Source organism: Zalophus californianus, chromosome 10 (genome assembly GCF_009762305.2).
Source record: "Zalophus californianus isolate mZalCal1 chromosome 10, mZalCal1.pri.v2, whole genome shotgun sequence".
Lineage (NCBI taxonomy): Eukaryota > Metazoa > Chordata > Mammalia > Carnivora > Otariidae > Zalophus > Zalophus californianus.
This window is the reverse complement of record NC_045604.1, coordinates 61220838-61237362: the sequence shown is the minus strand read 5'-3', so window position 1 is coordinate 61237362 and position 16525 is coordinate 61220838. Positions and strand designations below refer to the sequence as shown.

General features: G+C 38.0%; 2 protein-coding genes across 2 annotated transcripts in view; one reads left to right on the top strand and one right to left on the bottom strand.

The window, feature by feature from the left end:
* The window catches only part of OPN3 (opsin 3), a 56767-nt gene extending 46608 nt beyond the window's left edge, over window positions 1-10159 (top strand). Inside the window, exon 7 of the transcript XR_003523038.1 lies at window positions 10094-10159. The gene's annotated coding sequence lies outside the window, so the exon portion shown is untranslated. The remainder of the gene's footprint in view (window positions 1-10093) is intronic.
* Window positions 1-16525, bottom strand: part of KMO (kynurenine 3-monooxygenase) — a 58596-nt gene that overhangs the window by 1650 nt on the left and 40421 nt on the right. Inside the window, 7 exon segments of the mRNA XM_027611264.1 lie at window positions 249-308; window positions 398-499; window positions 8267-8349; window positions 10842-10899; window positions 12532-12679; window positions 14161-14282; window positions 15113-15184. Coding sequence (XP_027467065.1) covers window positions 249-308; window positions 398-499; window positions 8267-8349; window positions 10842-10899; window positions 12532-12679; window positions 14161-14282; window positions 15113-15184 — 645 coding nt within the window.

Genomic DNA, 16525 nt, shown 5'->3' with positions numbered 1-16525 from the left:
AAATCTTTAAAAAAATAAATAATAGCATCAGTTTCTTTTTTGAATTTCTTCCCTTCAGAAGCACTCTCTCTCCCCCTCTTGCTTGCTCTTTCTTTCTCCCTTTTTGTAATTTTGTTCACTAGGTACTTTACCCTCTGTGTACCAGGACAGTTTTTATTTGGAAGCAAACATTTGGTGTCTATCACATCATTTCTGAATTTGCCTGAAGAATCATAACCATAACACTATGAACTTCAATTTGTTCTGACCTTTTTCTGCCAATGCCAACGCAGCACTGCCTCATGGTATCTTATTCTGGAAAAAGTGACCTGTAAAGAAGTTTAAAAAGTATTCTTGTGATTCTTTAATGGCTAAGCAGAAGAATAAAATGAGGAGAGGTCTTAAATTCAGACCTTACCATAGTATAGAGAGGGATAAATGTAGATGGCATAATAGCATGAAGAAATCTTTCCATGTTCTTTTGGAAGATGAACCACTTCGAGTTGACATGTGCTCTCATCTGCAATAACATAAGAGTCTTAAAGAATACCTCAAATGAATAACGTTTATTTCTTTACTACAACATATTCCCATTCACTGCAAAGCTGGACACAAAGTAGTCAAATTCTTATTTCCTTAACAGTCATTTCCAATCCCTTTTAGTAAAAGTATAAGACATTACATTGAAAAGGTTGAGCAACTGCTTTAAACCTGTTAGAGAACTCTGTTTTGCTTATGGGGCAATGTGGGAACTCTATTTCAGCGAAAGGTTTGTTCAACTAGATCTGGGCATAAGAGTCTGTGGGACCAAAGATTTGACTAATTGTCATTGTTTCCTGGCTGGTTTGGAATCTTCATGGCAAGAAGGGATCTTTGAAGCCATGTCTGTCTTGACTTACTCCATATTGAGAACAAATATCGTGTTGTAGCTGTCTTGTTTTTAAAGACATATGCAAGTTACATCAGTGAAGACTTTCAGTATCCTATAGAACTTCCTTCACCACATATGAAACAATTCTGCTCAAACTGAAATCCACTTTATCTTTTTTGTCTAGTTTTTTATTTTTTCTGTCTTTTCTTTAAATTTATCTTGTAAGTTTTTTCATTTGATCCTTTAAAAAGTTTAACCATAACTATTTGTTGTGAGTTTTTCATGTGACTGACTCAAAATGTAATTGTGTTTTTCTTCTGAGTATTAATCCTCTGACCATGAATTTCTTTGGTATATAAATATTTTTTTCAGTGCATAAGGCCTCAAAGGATATTATAAAGCTACTCCAAATTTGTAGCTTATAATGTTAACAGTGTTAAGATCATTTAATGTTTCTTAAATCTTCCAAATATGTTAATACATATCAAAATTATATTTTCCTTAAAATAAAATATTACTAGCTCTACCAAATGTCAAAAGTTTGAGCCTGTGAATTATCAGTGATTGAAACCAGAATTTTGTCATCTTTGCTACCTCTTAAATGTCCCTAAAATGTAGATGGACATGACGTGTGTGGGTCATTGTCACATCTACAGTCACAATCCACCCATGTGCAAGGAATACTCTGTGTGTGTGTGTATTCTTTTTGTACCTATTCTTATTTGGCATGTATGTGATGGGGCTGGTGCAAAGAAAAATTAAAGAACATTTGTGACTTCTGGAGAAGATTGCAGAGTAGGAGGATCCTAGGTTCATCTCATCCCATGGATACACCTAGATAACAACCACATCAGCATTAAAAACCCAGAAAAATGACCCGAAGCTGGCAGAACAGACTCTCCACAGCTAAATATAGGGAAGAGACCACATTGAAGAGGGTAGGAAGGACAGAGACACAGTCAGGAGCCACGGTGACCCACAGGACTATCCGTAGGAGGTAAGGGCACTGCTGGCATGGAGAGGGGAGAGCAGAAGGCCCCACGCCAGGCACCCTAGGCATAGGGTACCCACACTAAGAGGACAAATTCGCATAACATTTGGCTTTGAAAACCAGAGGGGCCTAACTTGGAGAGTTCTTACAGTCAGTGGGGCTTAACACCTGGAACTTCAAAAATCAGAGGGCTCCGCTGGGGGAGAGCTGGAGAGGGAGAGGAAACTGAGTCCCCACCCTTAAAGAGACAGCACAACAAACAGAATCACTGATATACAATATAGTATAGAAGCAAGAGTTTGAAAAATGCCTAGGAAATGTGGGAAGATTTATTTACTAATCTCAGAGCATGTGCTTGAGGGACAGGTATCTTTGGGAGATTTCTCCAAGAAAAAAAGAACTGGTGTATGCCATTCCCTCGCCCACCCCCTAGCTTCAACACATGGACACTTGCCAGAACCACTGCAGCACCAACTATCTCCACCTATCTTGCTAACAGCACACCTACCCCCACATTTTCCTGCAGATCTGCCACTTCCAACACACCCTTGGCAGAAGTCCACCCAAAGCAGTGCCACAAGCCTGGCAGTGGCAAGCAGCCCCAACAGGGGTCAGCACCACTCCAAAGTGACTCCTGCCCTGGGGAGAAAGAAATATAACCACACATACCAATCCAATGGCAGCCCCAGCATTGGGCTGAGGCAGACATCTGGTCTGAATGCAGGCTCTTCCCACTAACAAAAACTCAGGGGACAACACAGGGAGAGTGCCCTGCAGTTTGATGGTATGACAGGCCTGACCAGCACCTGGTCTGACTCAACTCAACCCCAAGGTAGTCCCAGCTTGGCCCACTAACTACACAGGGATAAAACCCTAACCACAACAGGCAAAGGCAGCTTCTGCAGATGCTTGGACTGAAGGCAAATGTGGCTCAGCCACAACAGTAGGGCACAGGCAACTAACATAAGAAACTCCCCTGAAGTGTCAGGTTCTGGTGAACAGGAGACACTGCACTGCAGGGCACCACAGGACCTCTTCTTCAAAAGGCCACTACTTTCAAGAGCAGAAGATGTAGCTCACTTTCCTAACACACAGAGACAGATACAGTGATTTAGGCAAAATGAGACAGAGGAATAAGTCCCAAATGAAAGAACAGGACAAAATCGGAGCAAGAGACCTAAATGAAATGGAGATAAGTAATATGCCTGATAGAGAATTTAAAGTAATGACCATAGAGTTACTCACTGGACTTGAGAAAAGAGTGGAGGAACTCAGACTCTCAACAAAGAGATAGAAAACATAAAAAAGAACAAATCAATTTGAAGAACTCAGTAACTGAAATTAAAAATACACTAGAGGGAATAAATAGTAGACTAGAGGATGCAGAAGATTGGATCAGTGACCTGGAGGACAGAGTAATGGACAGCAATCAAGCTGGATAGGAGAGAGAAAAAAAATAATAATAAATGAAAGTAGACTAAAGGAAATCAGTGACACTATCAAGCATAATAATATTCAGATTATAGAGCTCCCAGAAGGACAAGAGAGAGAAAAGGGGGCAGAAAATTTATTTGAATAATAGCTGAAAACTTCCTGAATCTGGGGAAGGAAATGGATAGCAAGATCCAAGAGGCACAGAGAGCCTCCAACAAAATCAACCCAAGAAGGTTCACACCAAGACACATAGTAATTAAAATGGCAAAAAGTAGTGATAGAGTATTTTAAAAGCAGCAAGAAAATAGTTACATACAGGGAAAACCCCCTAAGGCTATGAGTTGATTTTTCAGTGGCCAGAAGGGAGTGGCATGATATATTCAAAGTGCTGAAAGAAAAAATTTGCAGCCAAAAATAACACTATCCAGCAAGGCTATTATTCAAAATATAAGGAGAGATAAAAAGTTCCCCAGACAAACAAAAGTTAAAGGAATTAATGACACTAACCCAGCCCCTACAAGAAATGTTAAAGGGGACTCTGAATGGAAAGGAAAGACCATCAGAGTAAGAAAGTAGGAAGCACAAAAGTAGTAAAAATAAGTATATCTATATAAATCAGTCAAGGGATTCACAAAATAAAAGGATGTAAATATACGCATATACCTAAAATGTGGGATAGAGGGAGAGGAGTAAAAAATTAGTGCTTTTAGAATGGGTTCAAACTTAGGTGACCATCAACTTAATATAAACCCACAAATGAAAAACCAGCAATAGATATGCAAAAATAAAGAGAAAAGAATCCAAATATACCACTAAGGAGCCAGCAAACCATAAGAGAAGGGGGCAAGAGAAGAAAGGAACAAAGAAGAACTACAAAACAACCATAAAAGAAGCAACAACCTGGCGATAAATACTACTTATCAATAATTACCATGAATATAAATAGGCTAAATGCTCCAATTAAAAGACACAGGGTGACAAAATGGATAAAAGAAGTAAGACCCATCTATATACTGCCTACAAGAGACTCGTTTCAGACCTAAAGACACATGCAAATTAAAAGTAAAGGGATGGAAAGGCATTTGTCATGCAAATGGAACTGAAAAGAAAGCCAGAGTAGCAATACTTCTATCAGACAAAATAGACTTTAAACAAGACTGTAACAAGAGACAAAGAAGACATTATATAATCATAAAGGGAATAATCCAACAAGAATATAGAACAATTGTAAATATTTATGCACCAACATGAGAGGACCCAAATACATAAAGAAGCTAATAACAAACATAAAAGAATTAATTCATAGTAATACAATAATAGTAGGGGCTTTAACATCCAACTCACATCAGTGGATAGATCAAACAAATCAGCAAGGAAACAGTGCCTTTGAATGACACATTGGACCAGATGGATCTAACAATATATTAGAACATTCCATCCTAAAACATATGGAACATTCTCCAGAATAGATCACATATTAGGGCATGAAACAAGTCTCAATAAATTAAAAAAGGTCAAAGTCATATCATACATCTTTTCTGACCACAATGTTATAAAACTAGAAATCAACCACAAGAAAAAGTCTAGAAAGAACACAAATACATGGAGGTTAAATAACATTCTACTAAATAAGGAATGGGTCAACCAAGAAATCTAAGAGTAAATCAGACAATGCATAGAGACAAATGAAAATGAAAACACAATGGTCCAAAATCTTTGCAATGCAGCAAAGCTGTTATAAGAGGGAAATTTATAGCAATACAGGCCTACTCCAGAAGCAAGAAAAATCTCAAACAATCTAACCTTACACCTAAAGGAACTAGAAAAAGAAGAACAAATAAAACCCCAAACCAGTGGAAGGAAGGAAATAATAAAGCCTAGAGCAAAAATAAATGAAAAAAGAATTTAAAAAAATAGAACAGACAATGAAACCAGGAGCTAGTTCTATGAAAAGTTCAACAAAATTAATAAATCTTTAGTCAGACTCATCAAAGAGAGAGAGAAGACCCAAATAAACAAATCAGAAATGAAAGAGGAGAAATAATAACTAGCATCACAGAAATACAAAGGATTACAAAAAATATGAAAAATTTTGTCATATGCCTGGAGACATATAACATCACAAAACTGAATCAGGAAGAAATAGAAAATTTGAACAGACCAATTACCAGCAAAGAAATTGAATCAGAAATCAAAAAACCCTCCACAAACAAAAGTCCAGGACTAGATGGCTTCACAGGTCAATTCTACCAAATATTTAAAGAGTTAATACATATTCTTCTCAAACTATTCCAAAAAATAGAAGAGGAAGGAACGCTTCCAAATTCATTCTAAGAGGCCAGCATTACCCTAGTAAAAAACCAGATAAAGACACCACAGAAAAGATAACTATAGGCCAATATTTCTGATTAATGTAGATGCCAAAATCCCCAACATAATATTAGCAAACCAAATCCAACAACTTAAAAAAAAAAAATCATTCACTGTAACGAAGTGGGATTTATCCCTGAGATGCAAGGGTGGTTCAATATTCACAAATCAATCAATGTGATACATCACATCAATAAGAGAAAAGATAAAAATCATATGATTATTTCAATAGATGTAGAAAAGGCGTTTGACAAAGTACAACATCCATTTATCATAAAAACCCTCAACAAAGTAGGTTTAGAGGGACTATACCTCAACATAATTAGGGCCATATATGAAAAACCCACAGCTAACATCATAGTCTTGTGAAAAACTGAGAGCTTTCTCCCTAAGATCAGGGATAAGACAAAGATGTCCACTCTCACCACTTTTACTCAACATAGCCCTGGAAATCCAGCTATAGCAATCAGAGAAGAAAAAGAAATAAAAAGCATCCAAATTGGTAAGGAAGAAGTTAAACTTTCACTATTTGCAGATGACATTATACTATATATAGAAAACCCTAAAGACTCCACCAAAAAACTACTAGAACTGATAAATGAGTTCAGTAAGGTTTCAGGATACAAAATTAATATACAGACATCCATTGCATTTCTATACACTAATAATGAAGTAGCAAAAGAGAAAGGAAGAAGACAATCCCATTTACAATTGCACCAAAAATAATAAAATACCCAGGAATAAACTTAACCAAGGAAGTGAAAGACCTATACTCTGAACACTACAAAGCATTAATGAAAAAAATTGAAGATGACAAACAAAAGGAAAGACATTCCATGCTCATGGATTGGAAGAACAAATATTGTTAAAATGTCCATACTACTGTAAGCAATCTACACATTTAATGCAATTCCTATCAAAATACCAACAGCCTTTTATGCAGAACTAGAACAAATAATCTTAAAATTTGTATGGAACCACAAAAGACCCCAAATAGCCAAAGAAATCTTGAAAAAGAAGAATGAAACTGGAGGTATCACAATCCCAGACTTCAAGATATACTTCAAAGCTATAGTAACCAAAACAGTATGATACTGACACAAAAATAGACACATAGATCAATGGAAGAGAATAGAGAGCTCAGAAATAAAACCACAATTATGTGGTCAATTAACCTTTGACAAAGGAGTCAAAAATATGCAGTGGGAAAAAGATACTCTCTTCAACAAATGGTGTTGGGAACACTAGATAGCCACATGCAAAAGAATGAAACTGGACCACTTTCTTACACTATACACAAAAATAAACTCCAAATGGATTAAAGACCTAAATATGAGACCTGAAACCATAAAAATCCTAGAAGAGAGCACAGGCAGTAATTTCTCTGATACTGGCCTTAGCAACATTTTCCTAGATATATCTCCTGAGGCAAAGGAAACAAAAACAAAAATAAACTATTGAGACTACATCAAAATAAAAAGCTTCTACAGAGCAAAAGAAGCAATCAACAAAATTAAAGACAACAAAACCTACAAAATAGAAGATATTTGCAAATGACATATTTGATAAAGGGTTAGTATCCAAAATATAAAGAACATACATACCTCCACACCAAAAAACACCAAAGAATCCAATTGAAAATGGGCAGAAGACATGTCTTCTCCAAAGAAGACATACAGATGGCCAACAGACACACAAAAAGATGCTCAACATCACTCATCATCAGAGAAGTACAAATCAAAACCATAATGAGTTATCACCTCACATCTGTCAGAATGGCTAAAATTAAAAACGTAAGAAACAACAAGTGTTGATGAGGATATGGAAAAAAAAGAACCATCATACACTGTTAGTGGTAATGCAAACTGGTGCAACCACTGTGGAAGACAGTATGGAGGTTTGTCAAAAAATTAAAAATTGAATTACCATATGAATCAGTAATTCCACTACTAGGAGTTTACCCAAGAATATGAAAACACTAATTTGAAAAGATATATGCATTCCTATGTTTACTGAAGAATTATTTACAATAGCCAAACTATGGAAACAGCCCAAGTGTGTCCATTGATAGATGAATGGATAAAGAAGAGGTGATTATATTATATATATATATATATATATATATATATATATATATATATATATATATATATAAAATGGAATATTACTCAGCCATAAAAAAAGAATGAAATCTTGCCATTTGCAACAACATGGATGGATCTGGAGTGTATTAGGCTCAGTGACATAAGTCAGTCAGAGAAAGACAAATACCATATGATTTCACTCATATGTGGAATTTAAGCAACAAACGAAAGAAAAAAGGAGACAAACAAAAAAAACAGACTTTTAACTACAGAGAACAAAACAGGTGATCACCAGAGGAGAGGTCAGTGGGGGGATGAGGGAAAGAGGTGATGGGGATTAAAGAGTATATTTACCATGATGAGCATTGAACAATGTATAGAATTGTTGAATCACTGTATTCTATACTGAAACTAATATAACATTGTATGTTAATTACACTGGAATTAAAATTTAAAAAATTTTGTTTAAAAAGACAAGACTATCAGTTAGACTATCAGGAATAATCTCATGGAATAGAGCCCAACCCCCTCACTCACCTCTATGTAATGGTACATGGACAAGTCTGAGATCGCGTGGTCATCTGGAATTCTCAATCTTGAATATTCAGGAAGACACATACCTAGGAGCCAAGTTGAATAATACATCGTTTCCGATACGGTCTATGAAAATGTGCTGGCCTTTACACCAACCAAGTTAAATGGTGTATACTCTATTACTGTTCTAATCTTTTCAAACTTTGGGTAACCAGGCTGAATGACCAATAATCAATGAATACTGAACAATAACACACAGGCATTTCCTATTGTGATTAAATAAAACTTATGATAAAGTTAATATAACATACACTTGTTGGTTAGCCAATCATTATTTTCTTTATTTCACAAATGGAAAGCAGCTCATAGAAATGATGGTCAGTGACCCCTCCCCACCCAGTTCCTCTTAGAATCTGCTACTCTCCTTTACGTCCTTTCTTGCCACACCATCCACATTTATTTCACTGCACCGAAGACACCTTATTAGCTAACCATCAGTTCCATCATTATTCTGTGATCTCCCAGAGGTAAGGCTCATGTTTTATTCATGTCTGAAATCTTAACCAGGTAAATGGTAAATACTGAATAAATGTCTGATAATTGAATGACTAACCAGTATAACTCTCACAAGGCCAATCCACACTAGTTATTAAGGATGCCATTTCAAAAGTCAGAGAACTTGGCTGCCAGTCCCAGATCCAACACTTGTAGCTATATGACTTTGGGTGAGTTACTCTAAGTCTCTAAGCTTGTAAAAGAGGGACAAGTTGTAAAACAGGGACAAGAATTGTACATATGCTCCATATTTTCCATGGAGACTAAATGAGAAAATGGATTAAAAAATATAGCAAGATACCCAACACATATGAAATGTTCAGTAATGCTAGTTTAGTCTCATTGTCATAATCAGTATTGTTTTATCTTTGTTCTGTATTAACCAAGACCAGTGCTGACAGTATGTTCTCATATATGAACCCTCCATCCCCTCCATCATGCCTATCACATGCAGATCAATCCCACCAGGGCAGAGACGGGAGGAAATAAAATGCCTCTGGATCTGGAGCATCTGACCAAGATGACTGGAAAAGGAAGGCAGAAAACCAGAAGAACTTTACCCTGGACCCTCTAGTCTCTTTTGATCCAGACACCAGTGTCCAAGGACTTCCTAAAACACCATCACAAACATTTACTGTGAACCCACTTTGTGCCAGACTTTAAAAAAAAAAAAAAAAGCTTTACTTAGCATAATACCCTCTAGTTCCATCCACGTTGTTGTAAATGGTAAGATTTCATTTTTTGATGGCTGAGTAATATTCCATTGTATATATGTGTATATATATATATGTGTGTGTGTGTGTGCGTGTATATATATATATATATATATACACGCACACACACACACACCACATCTTCTTTATCCATTCATCTGTCGATGGACACTAGAAAGTATTATCCTAAGCGAAATAAGTCAATCAGAGAAAGACAATTATCATATAATTTCACTTATATGTGGAATTTAAGAAACAAAATAGAGGATCATAGGGGAAGGGAGGGAAAAAAATAAGATGAAATCAGAAAGGGAGACAAACCCTAAGAGACTCTAAACTATAGGAAACAAACTGATGGTTACTGGAGGGGTGGGGGTAGGGGAATGGGGTAACTGGGTGATGGGCATTAAGGAAGGCATGTGATGTAATGAGCACTGGGTGTTATATGCAACTGATGAATCACTAAACTCTACCTCTGAAGCTAATAAAAAAGCTTTACACAAATAATTTCACTTCATTTTCACATCTCTCTGAAGTTAGTATTATTGTCCCCACTATATAGATGGAAAAGAAAAAAAGAAAACCCAAGACTTCAAAAAACTGAAACGACTTGCTCAAGGTCTTACAGGTAAGTTGGTGAGTCAGGACTGGAATCTGGGTGTAGACTTACAACCAGTTCTCTACATCTATCCCATACCTGAACGAGGTTTAAATTCAGAGGTAGCCTTTGAGACCACAGATGCCGAGAAGCAGTAACAGTTATCCAGGTCTTGGGCTATTGTTAGCAACTTATGGTGTACACTTAATTTAATTTAATTTAATTTAATTTAATTTAATTTCCATATTACATATAAATATCTTAAACTCCAGGATCTGTCAAAGCAATATATCTCGTGGAATCAGTTTTAACCAAAGGCAAATGGAAGTAGCAGCTGCAACGTTGATAAGGCAACAAGCAAAAAAGCAGTGGAGTTCCTGCAAGTGTTTCTGGGGGAGGGGATGCAGGTGCAGTTTCCCCAGGTGGAAAGGGAGAGCAAGGAGCGTATTCTGAGCAAATGTTTGTCCTGGGAACGTCTTTCTTTGTGAGGATCACTGCACAGACCTCCAGGTACAAACCTGAAAAGAAACTATGTTTCCCTCTCTGGGTGCTCCTTGTCTGATGTGGGGACCAGTGGCGTAGGCTGCTAATAGAAAAATTTATAATCCTGAACAGGAAAAATGCATCATGGGTTTGCCCTCCTCCAGGGTCAGAAATAGGTCCACAATTATCAGCAGGGCTAGTCCATGTCCATTTCACAAATTTTACTTACTAAGGTCATTATTGAATTCATCCATTAACTCATCAAATACCAAGCAGTCTTCAAAGCCCTGAAATAAGAAAAAATAGGGGAAAATAAACTGGAAATAATGAAAGCTTCTGAGCAATTTTGAACAGACTTCCCATTGATGAGTATGATTCATAGGATGTTTGCCTTCAACCAGCACACAGCTGCTTAGTCACATATGGCATTTAATTATGATCATAAACGACCCTCAATTGCATACCTGATGGTTTGTCTTTGCCTAATGCATATTGATTATAATGATTTGGAATTTGATCAAAATTTTAAATTACTCTTGTAATTTTGATGGATTCCACTGCTTCTTTAAGAAGTAAGAACAATTATATTGCTCTAACATGAGTATTTGAATCTTATTTAAACCATTCAGTCTTTAAGCTTCACATTTAGAGCAATTAATGACAGGCTAGAACTCTCATATTAATTTAGTTCCTTTAAACCAAAGATTAAAGCAAATTTCCAATGTCACGAAATCCACAAAATTAATACTATTTAATAAGTTTTGACGCTAAACGCAGTGGGGAAGAAGAAAATCAAAAGCTAGGTTTCCTGCTTTCTAGGAATTCAAACTATAGTTTTAGAGACAATATAAAAAAATGTAAACGTTAAAAAATATTTTTTGCATCAATTATAGAGATTACATCTGAAGCAAATAAATATTCTTGTCAGCTATATAGACTATTAATGCTGCAGGAAGTTAGAGATGCAAAATACCATATAGGCTGAGATAATAACACTCTTAAATTCTTTATTTAATTCATTCATTTATCCCCCAAGAACTTCTATGGCATAGGCACTATTGAAAACCCATTTTACAGACAAGGAAGTTAAAAGTAAGTTTAAGTTAGTTGAGCAAGAACATATTCTAATAAATCTTGGAGCCAGGATTTGAACTGGGTCTTATACTGCCGGAGCCCGGGCCCTTATCCACTATCCTAAAATTGGTGTGTTCTTAGGTTTTTGTAAAACAGTGTTTAGACTACTTTGCGGAAAATATAAGTGATTAGATTTATAGCCTATTTACACGTGGAATAGATCCCAATCACCAAAACAATAAAAGACTGATTATAAAGCTATTAGTTATCAAACACACACAAAATAATTGTCTGTCTAGATAATTATTTTAGGATTCCTTGAAATTAAATGTTTCATATTTGAGCACTATTTCTTTTCAGAAATATTTTTTTCTAGCCAGAACAATAAAACTTCCATGAAAGCAGTAGTATTCAACATCAAATCTATTTCATAGTCTTCTTCAACTCTGCCAGTTGCATTTTCCTTTCCTTTGGAAAGAAAAAGTGGAGAAAACAGGCGGTTTGGGCTTTTTTTCTTTCTTGAGCCTAACATTTATATATTTATGCATAATCTCAAAAAATTTTTTTTAATTAAGCCTTGAATTGCTGACAGGTTCCCAAATTTCAAGCTATCGATATATTTTCTAACTGCACAGAAAACTGTCTTCTGCATTACTGCTTTTTCCTATGTGAAATTACTGGATCAAGCAACCCAAGACTTGACTATAGTTGGTGATCAACCTAAACAGCTGGTAGGATTGTGGAATTGATTGTTTCCTCAGACATTATGTGGGGATAGTTTTAGGCATGATTGTTATTTACGATTTTTTGGTTGAGACTGACTTACTTTGGGAGAAAGGACTTACTGCATTCATTCCTTGCCCAAAAAAGGGCACAATGGCGTGAGCTGCATCCCCCATCAGCACACAGTGTGACTTCAGGTGAAAAGAAGAACACTTCACAGATATCATGGGCTGTGCCGGCAACAGGAAAAAATCTTGTACCAGGGTTTGCCTTCAGAGGGAAACAACCAGAACATAAGCACCTGAAGTTGGGTATTAAATCCTGCATAATTCTTTCAGATGTACTGACTTCATTACTATTGGATTTTATTGAGAAACACACAAAAATGCCAGAAAGAAAACAGGAAAAGGAGAAACTGAAGTTTCTTCGAGTTCCTGAAATTCCACTGTTCTAATTGTTTTGTTCTCAACAATGTTAATCACATCCAACCAGGACAAGTTTGACTGCATCTCAAGAACCTGAAATGCGTCTGAGTTATGTGTCATGAAATTTTCTTATCAGGCGTGCGGGTCATTTAATTTTCAACTGTTCTGTTGTGTTTTGGGTTTTAATGGAAAAATTGAGACGTGGTGCATCTGATTAAAGCCACACACACCAAAAACTAAAATGAACGCGACTTTATATAGATTTGGAAGCTAGTGAGCATCAGGCATCTACAGAGGATTTGTGGCAGCTGTAAGTAGAGAAACAGTACATACCCTCAAGAATTTTAAGTCTGGTTGGAGAGGCAAGAAATAACCACGAAACGTAAGGGGTAAATTCTGGCGTGCAGAGATTTCTCAACATCAGAGAAAGGGAGATCAGTGCGCACTGAGTCAGCAGGTAAGGATGGAAATTGACCATTTTAAAGAGAGCTGCTGTGGGCTGGCAGTGGGCCACCCCTTTTATATAGTTAGTGCATGTCACTGTCACAACTGCCCCCAAAGGTAGATGTCCTGATGCCCATTGTAAAGATGACCGATCTGAGACTCGGGGAGTGAGGGGCAGAAGCAGCCTTAAATCTCGCTTTCTGCAGCACTGTGCTGCCTCCATGAAAACCTGCTGGAGGTGGGGAGTGAGCTGGATTCCAGGGAGGACAGTGGGGGCAGAGGTACTTAGTGAGACCCAGTGACAAGACCCTTGGGGGGAGTGGCATTGACAGGGAGCAGAGGAACCAGACAGCTAACAAGCTAGCTCCCAGCTGGGGGGCTCTGTATGTGCCAGGCCATGTGCCGAACGATCTATAGGCAGGAACTTGTCCTGTCCTCTCAACACTCTGGGGCAGATCCATAGTGATGGATCACCATGTTCCCGGGAGGGCCCTGCGAGCTAGGAAAGCAAACCCAGCTAGTAAGTGAGGACCCAGACTCGCATCTGCTGGGCCTTGGACATGTGTGCCCACCAGCAGAGGGAACCACAGCCCCACTCTGCAGCACACCAACCTCCAAGGGCCTGAGAGCCCACAGAGGAGGCAGAGAGGCCTGGGGACGTGGGTGACTTGTCTTTCCCAGGGAAACTGGGCCTGCCATGGGGTTTTCAGAATTCCCACTCACAGTACAACATCCGCTTTAGACTTTTGCTCTAAGACAGGCTTATCGTCCAGGACCAGTCACATTTCATCCAAATGGAAGTAAGATGCAGCACCTTTATTTGGATTTTGAGTAGCTCAAAGCAGTGGAGAGAAAGGCACACTTGCACATCTTGAAACTTACTCTCCAATTAGAGGGATGGAATCTAGAAAGTACTTCTGGAAGAAATCCAGTACATCACTGCTGGTTACAAGTTTTTCAAACTCGTCAAAGGGCATGAACAAAGTACACGTGAAGGATTTATTCTGCGAGAAGGAGAAGAAAAGTGTGAGAGAATGTAGTCTCAGGTTCTTGTTGTGGCCGAGGGACACCTGGCAGAAATGTCCAGGCCGGCAGGAAACACCGCTGGCTTTCTCCCCTCGCTCCCAAAGAAAAGCCCCGCCAAGTCCCAGGTGCTCCCCAGCTTCTCTCTTACTAGAATTTCAACACAGTAAACCACCATTTCACCAAGCAACCACTACCCTCCTTAGATTACTAATTGCAAACACTACCCTCCTTATATAACTAATCGGCTGGTTGGATTGAACTTCTCCTCACTTTTTCTGTCTCTTCTTCCTCTTTAGATAATGTCACGAGGCACTGGACCCCAGCATTGCTGCCAAGGGACAGAAGACCACCAACTAGAGAAATATGTAGCTAAATCTAGAGAGCAAAAAGTCTCTAGGGTCTAATGAAAGAACAGCCATGCCCCTTTTTGACTATCTATATTCCAATGTCCCAGACATCTCACACACGGGAAGGACTGCCTTGTGTAGAACCCGAATCTCTTTGGCTTTATTGGAAGGCCATTTCCTCCTATACCATCTTGGGGGAGAGGACAGGCATCACACACAAACTGCCACTTGTAACTTATATGTGTTCAGTCTCCTTTCCACGATAAATAATTGGAATTCCTTCAGGTTTTTCCTCAGGAATCCCAAAGTTTCAATGATATAATCACTAAATAGACTGAACAATGATGTTAAGTATACACATGCTAAGTGTAAAAGCAATTAGGCATACATACAAAATACAAAGTAAGTAATGAAAAACTTTAATTATAGGTGCAGAATTACATAGATAAATTCTATATTACCGTGTTAGGAAGTGCAATCATCATAAAGGTATTTCTAGGCCAAATATGCAGATAATTAGGTTCCATGGCGTACTGTAGGGGGAAAAATTATATTTGTGTTGGATTAATGCACTAATGCAGCACATCTATAAAACTGACTCTGCTTATGTTATGACTGTTTCTGTAGCAATTCAAATAGTATCATACACATGGGGATATGCACACCTTCTCTTATTTAAAGTAGAAGTTGTCTTAAAAATCCTTCCTGTCCTGTCTTTAGAAATTCCTATAACGTAGGTGGGTTCTTTTTTTTTTTTTTAAGATTTTATTTATTTATTTGAGAGAGAGAGAATGAGATAGAGAGAGCACATGAGAGGGGGGAGGGTCAGAGGGCGAAGCAGACTCCCTGTCGAGCAGGGAGTCCAATGCAGGACTCGATCCCGGGACTCCAGGATCATGACCTGAGCCGAAGGCAGTCGCTTAACCAACTGAGCCACCCAGGTGCCCCTTAGGTGGGTTCGTGATACCAGATAAAATTCAAGATTTGAGAACAAGCTGTGAGATGTTTTCTCTCTCTCTCTCTCTCCTTCTCTCTTCATTTCTAAGCCCACACGCAGACACATACCCCCATACGCATAAACACGTACATGTATATAAATATACATTATACACATACACATATAAACTATATATGTATATGTCCATATATATGTGTTTGTGTGTGTGTGTGTGTATGTGTGTGTGTGTGTGTGTGTGTGATATTTTTATACCTTATTTTTCACCTTACTCGGGAACTTATTTGTGTGAACAGAAAGGTCCTAAGTTTAAATTTCATGGGCAAAATAAAATTTTGCCAACAAGCCTCTTATCACTTGCTTCCTACAACATAAATAATAGAAGGAAGTCTTCTCTTTTTAGTGATCCCAAGACAAACCAATAGCAGCCTATTGACCCTACTGAACCTAATCCTGGAGGTTCCTGGGGGTATGATACATAGGAATATGTAATCAGTTTCCAACCATTTCAAGTCTGCGAGCACCTGCGATCTGTGTATCTTCCATGGTAAGAAAAACACGGGAAGGGCAGCAAGTCTCCTAGCCAGCATTTTTACACTGTTAGTCCTTCCTGGCTTTTTATCTCAGACCCTCAAAATAAGCTCAACACGCAGACACAGATATGAGTCAGTGTGTCACTCTCTGCCCTCAGAGAGGTTCCAATGCAGTTGAATAGGCAGATGCTGAAGTTGAAGGACAGGAAATAAGAGCTGGACAGGAAAGAAATGTGTGGGGCCGGAGTGGTAAAAACTACAAAGGGATCTATAGATTAGATAAGAAGTAAAGGAAGGTGGCTTCTGGAAGGCCACCTCCAGCAATGGCCTTCCATTGCTGAGCAAAGCAGAGGCAGCAGAAATGAGCAGTGTTTTAGGTCAGGAGT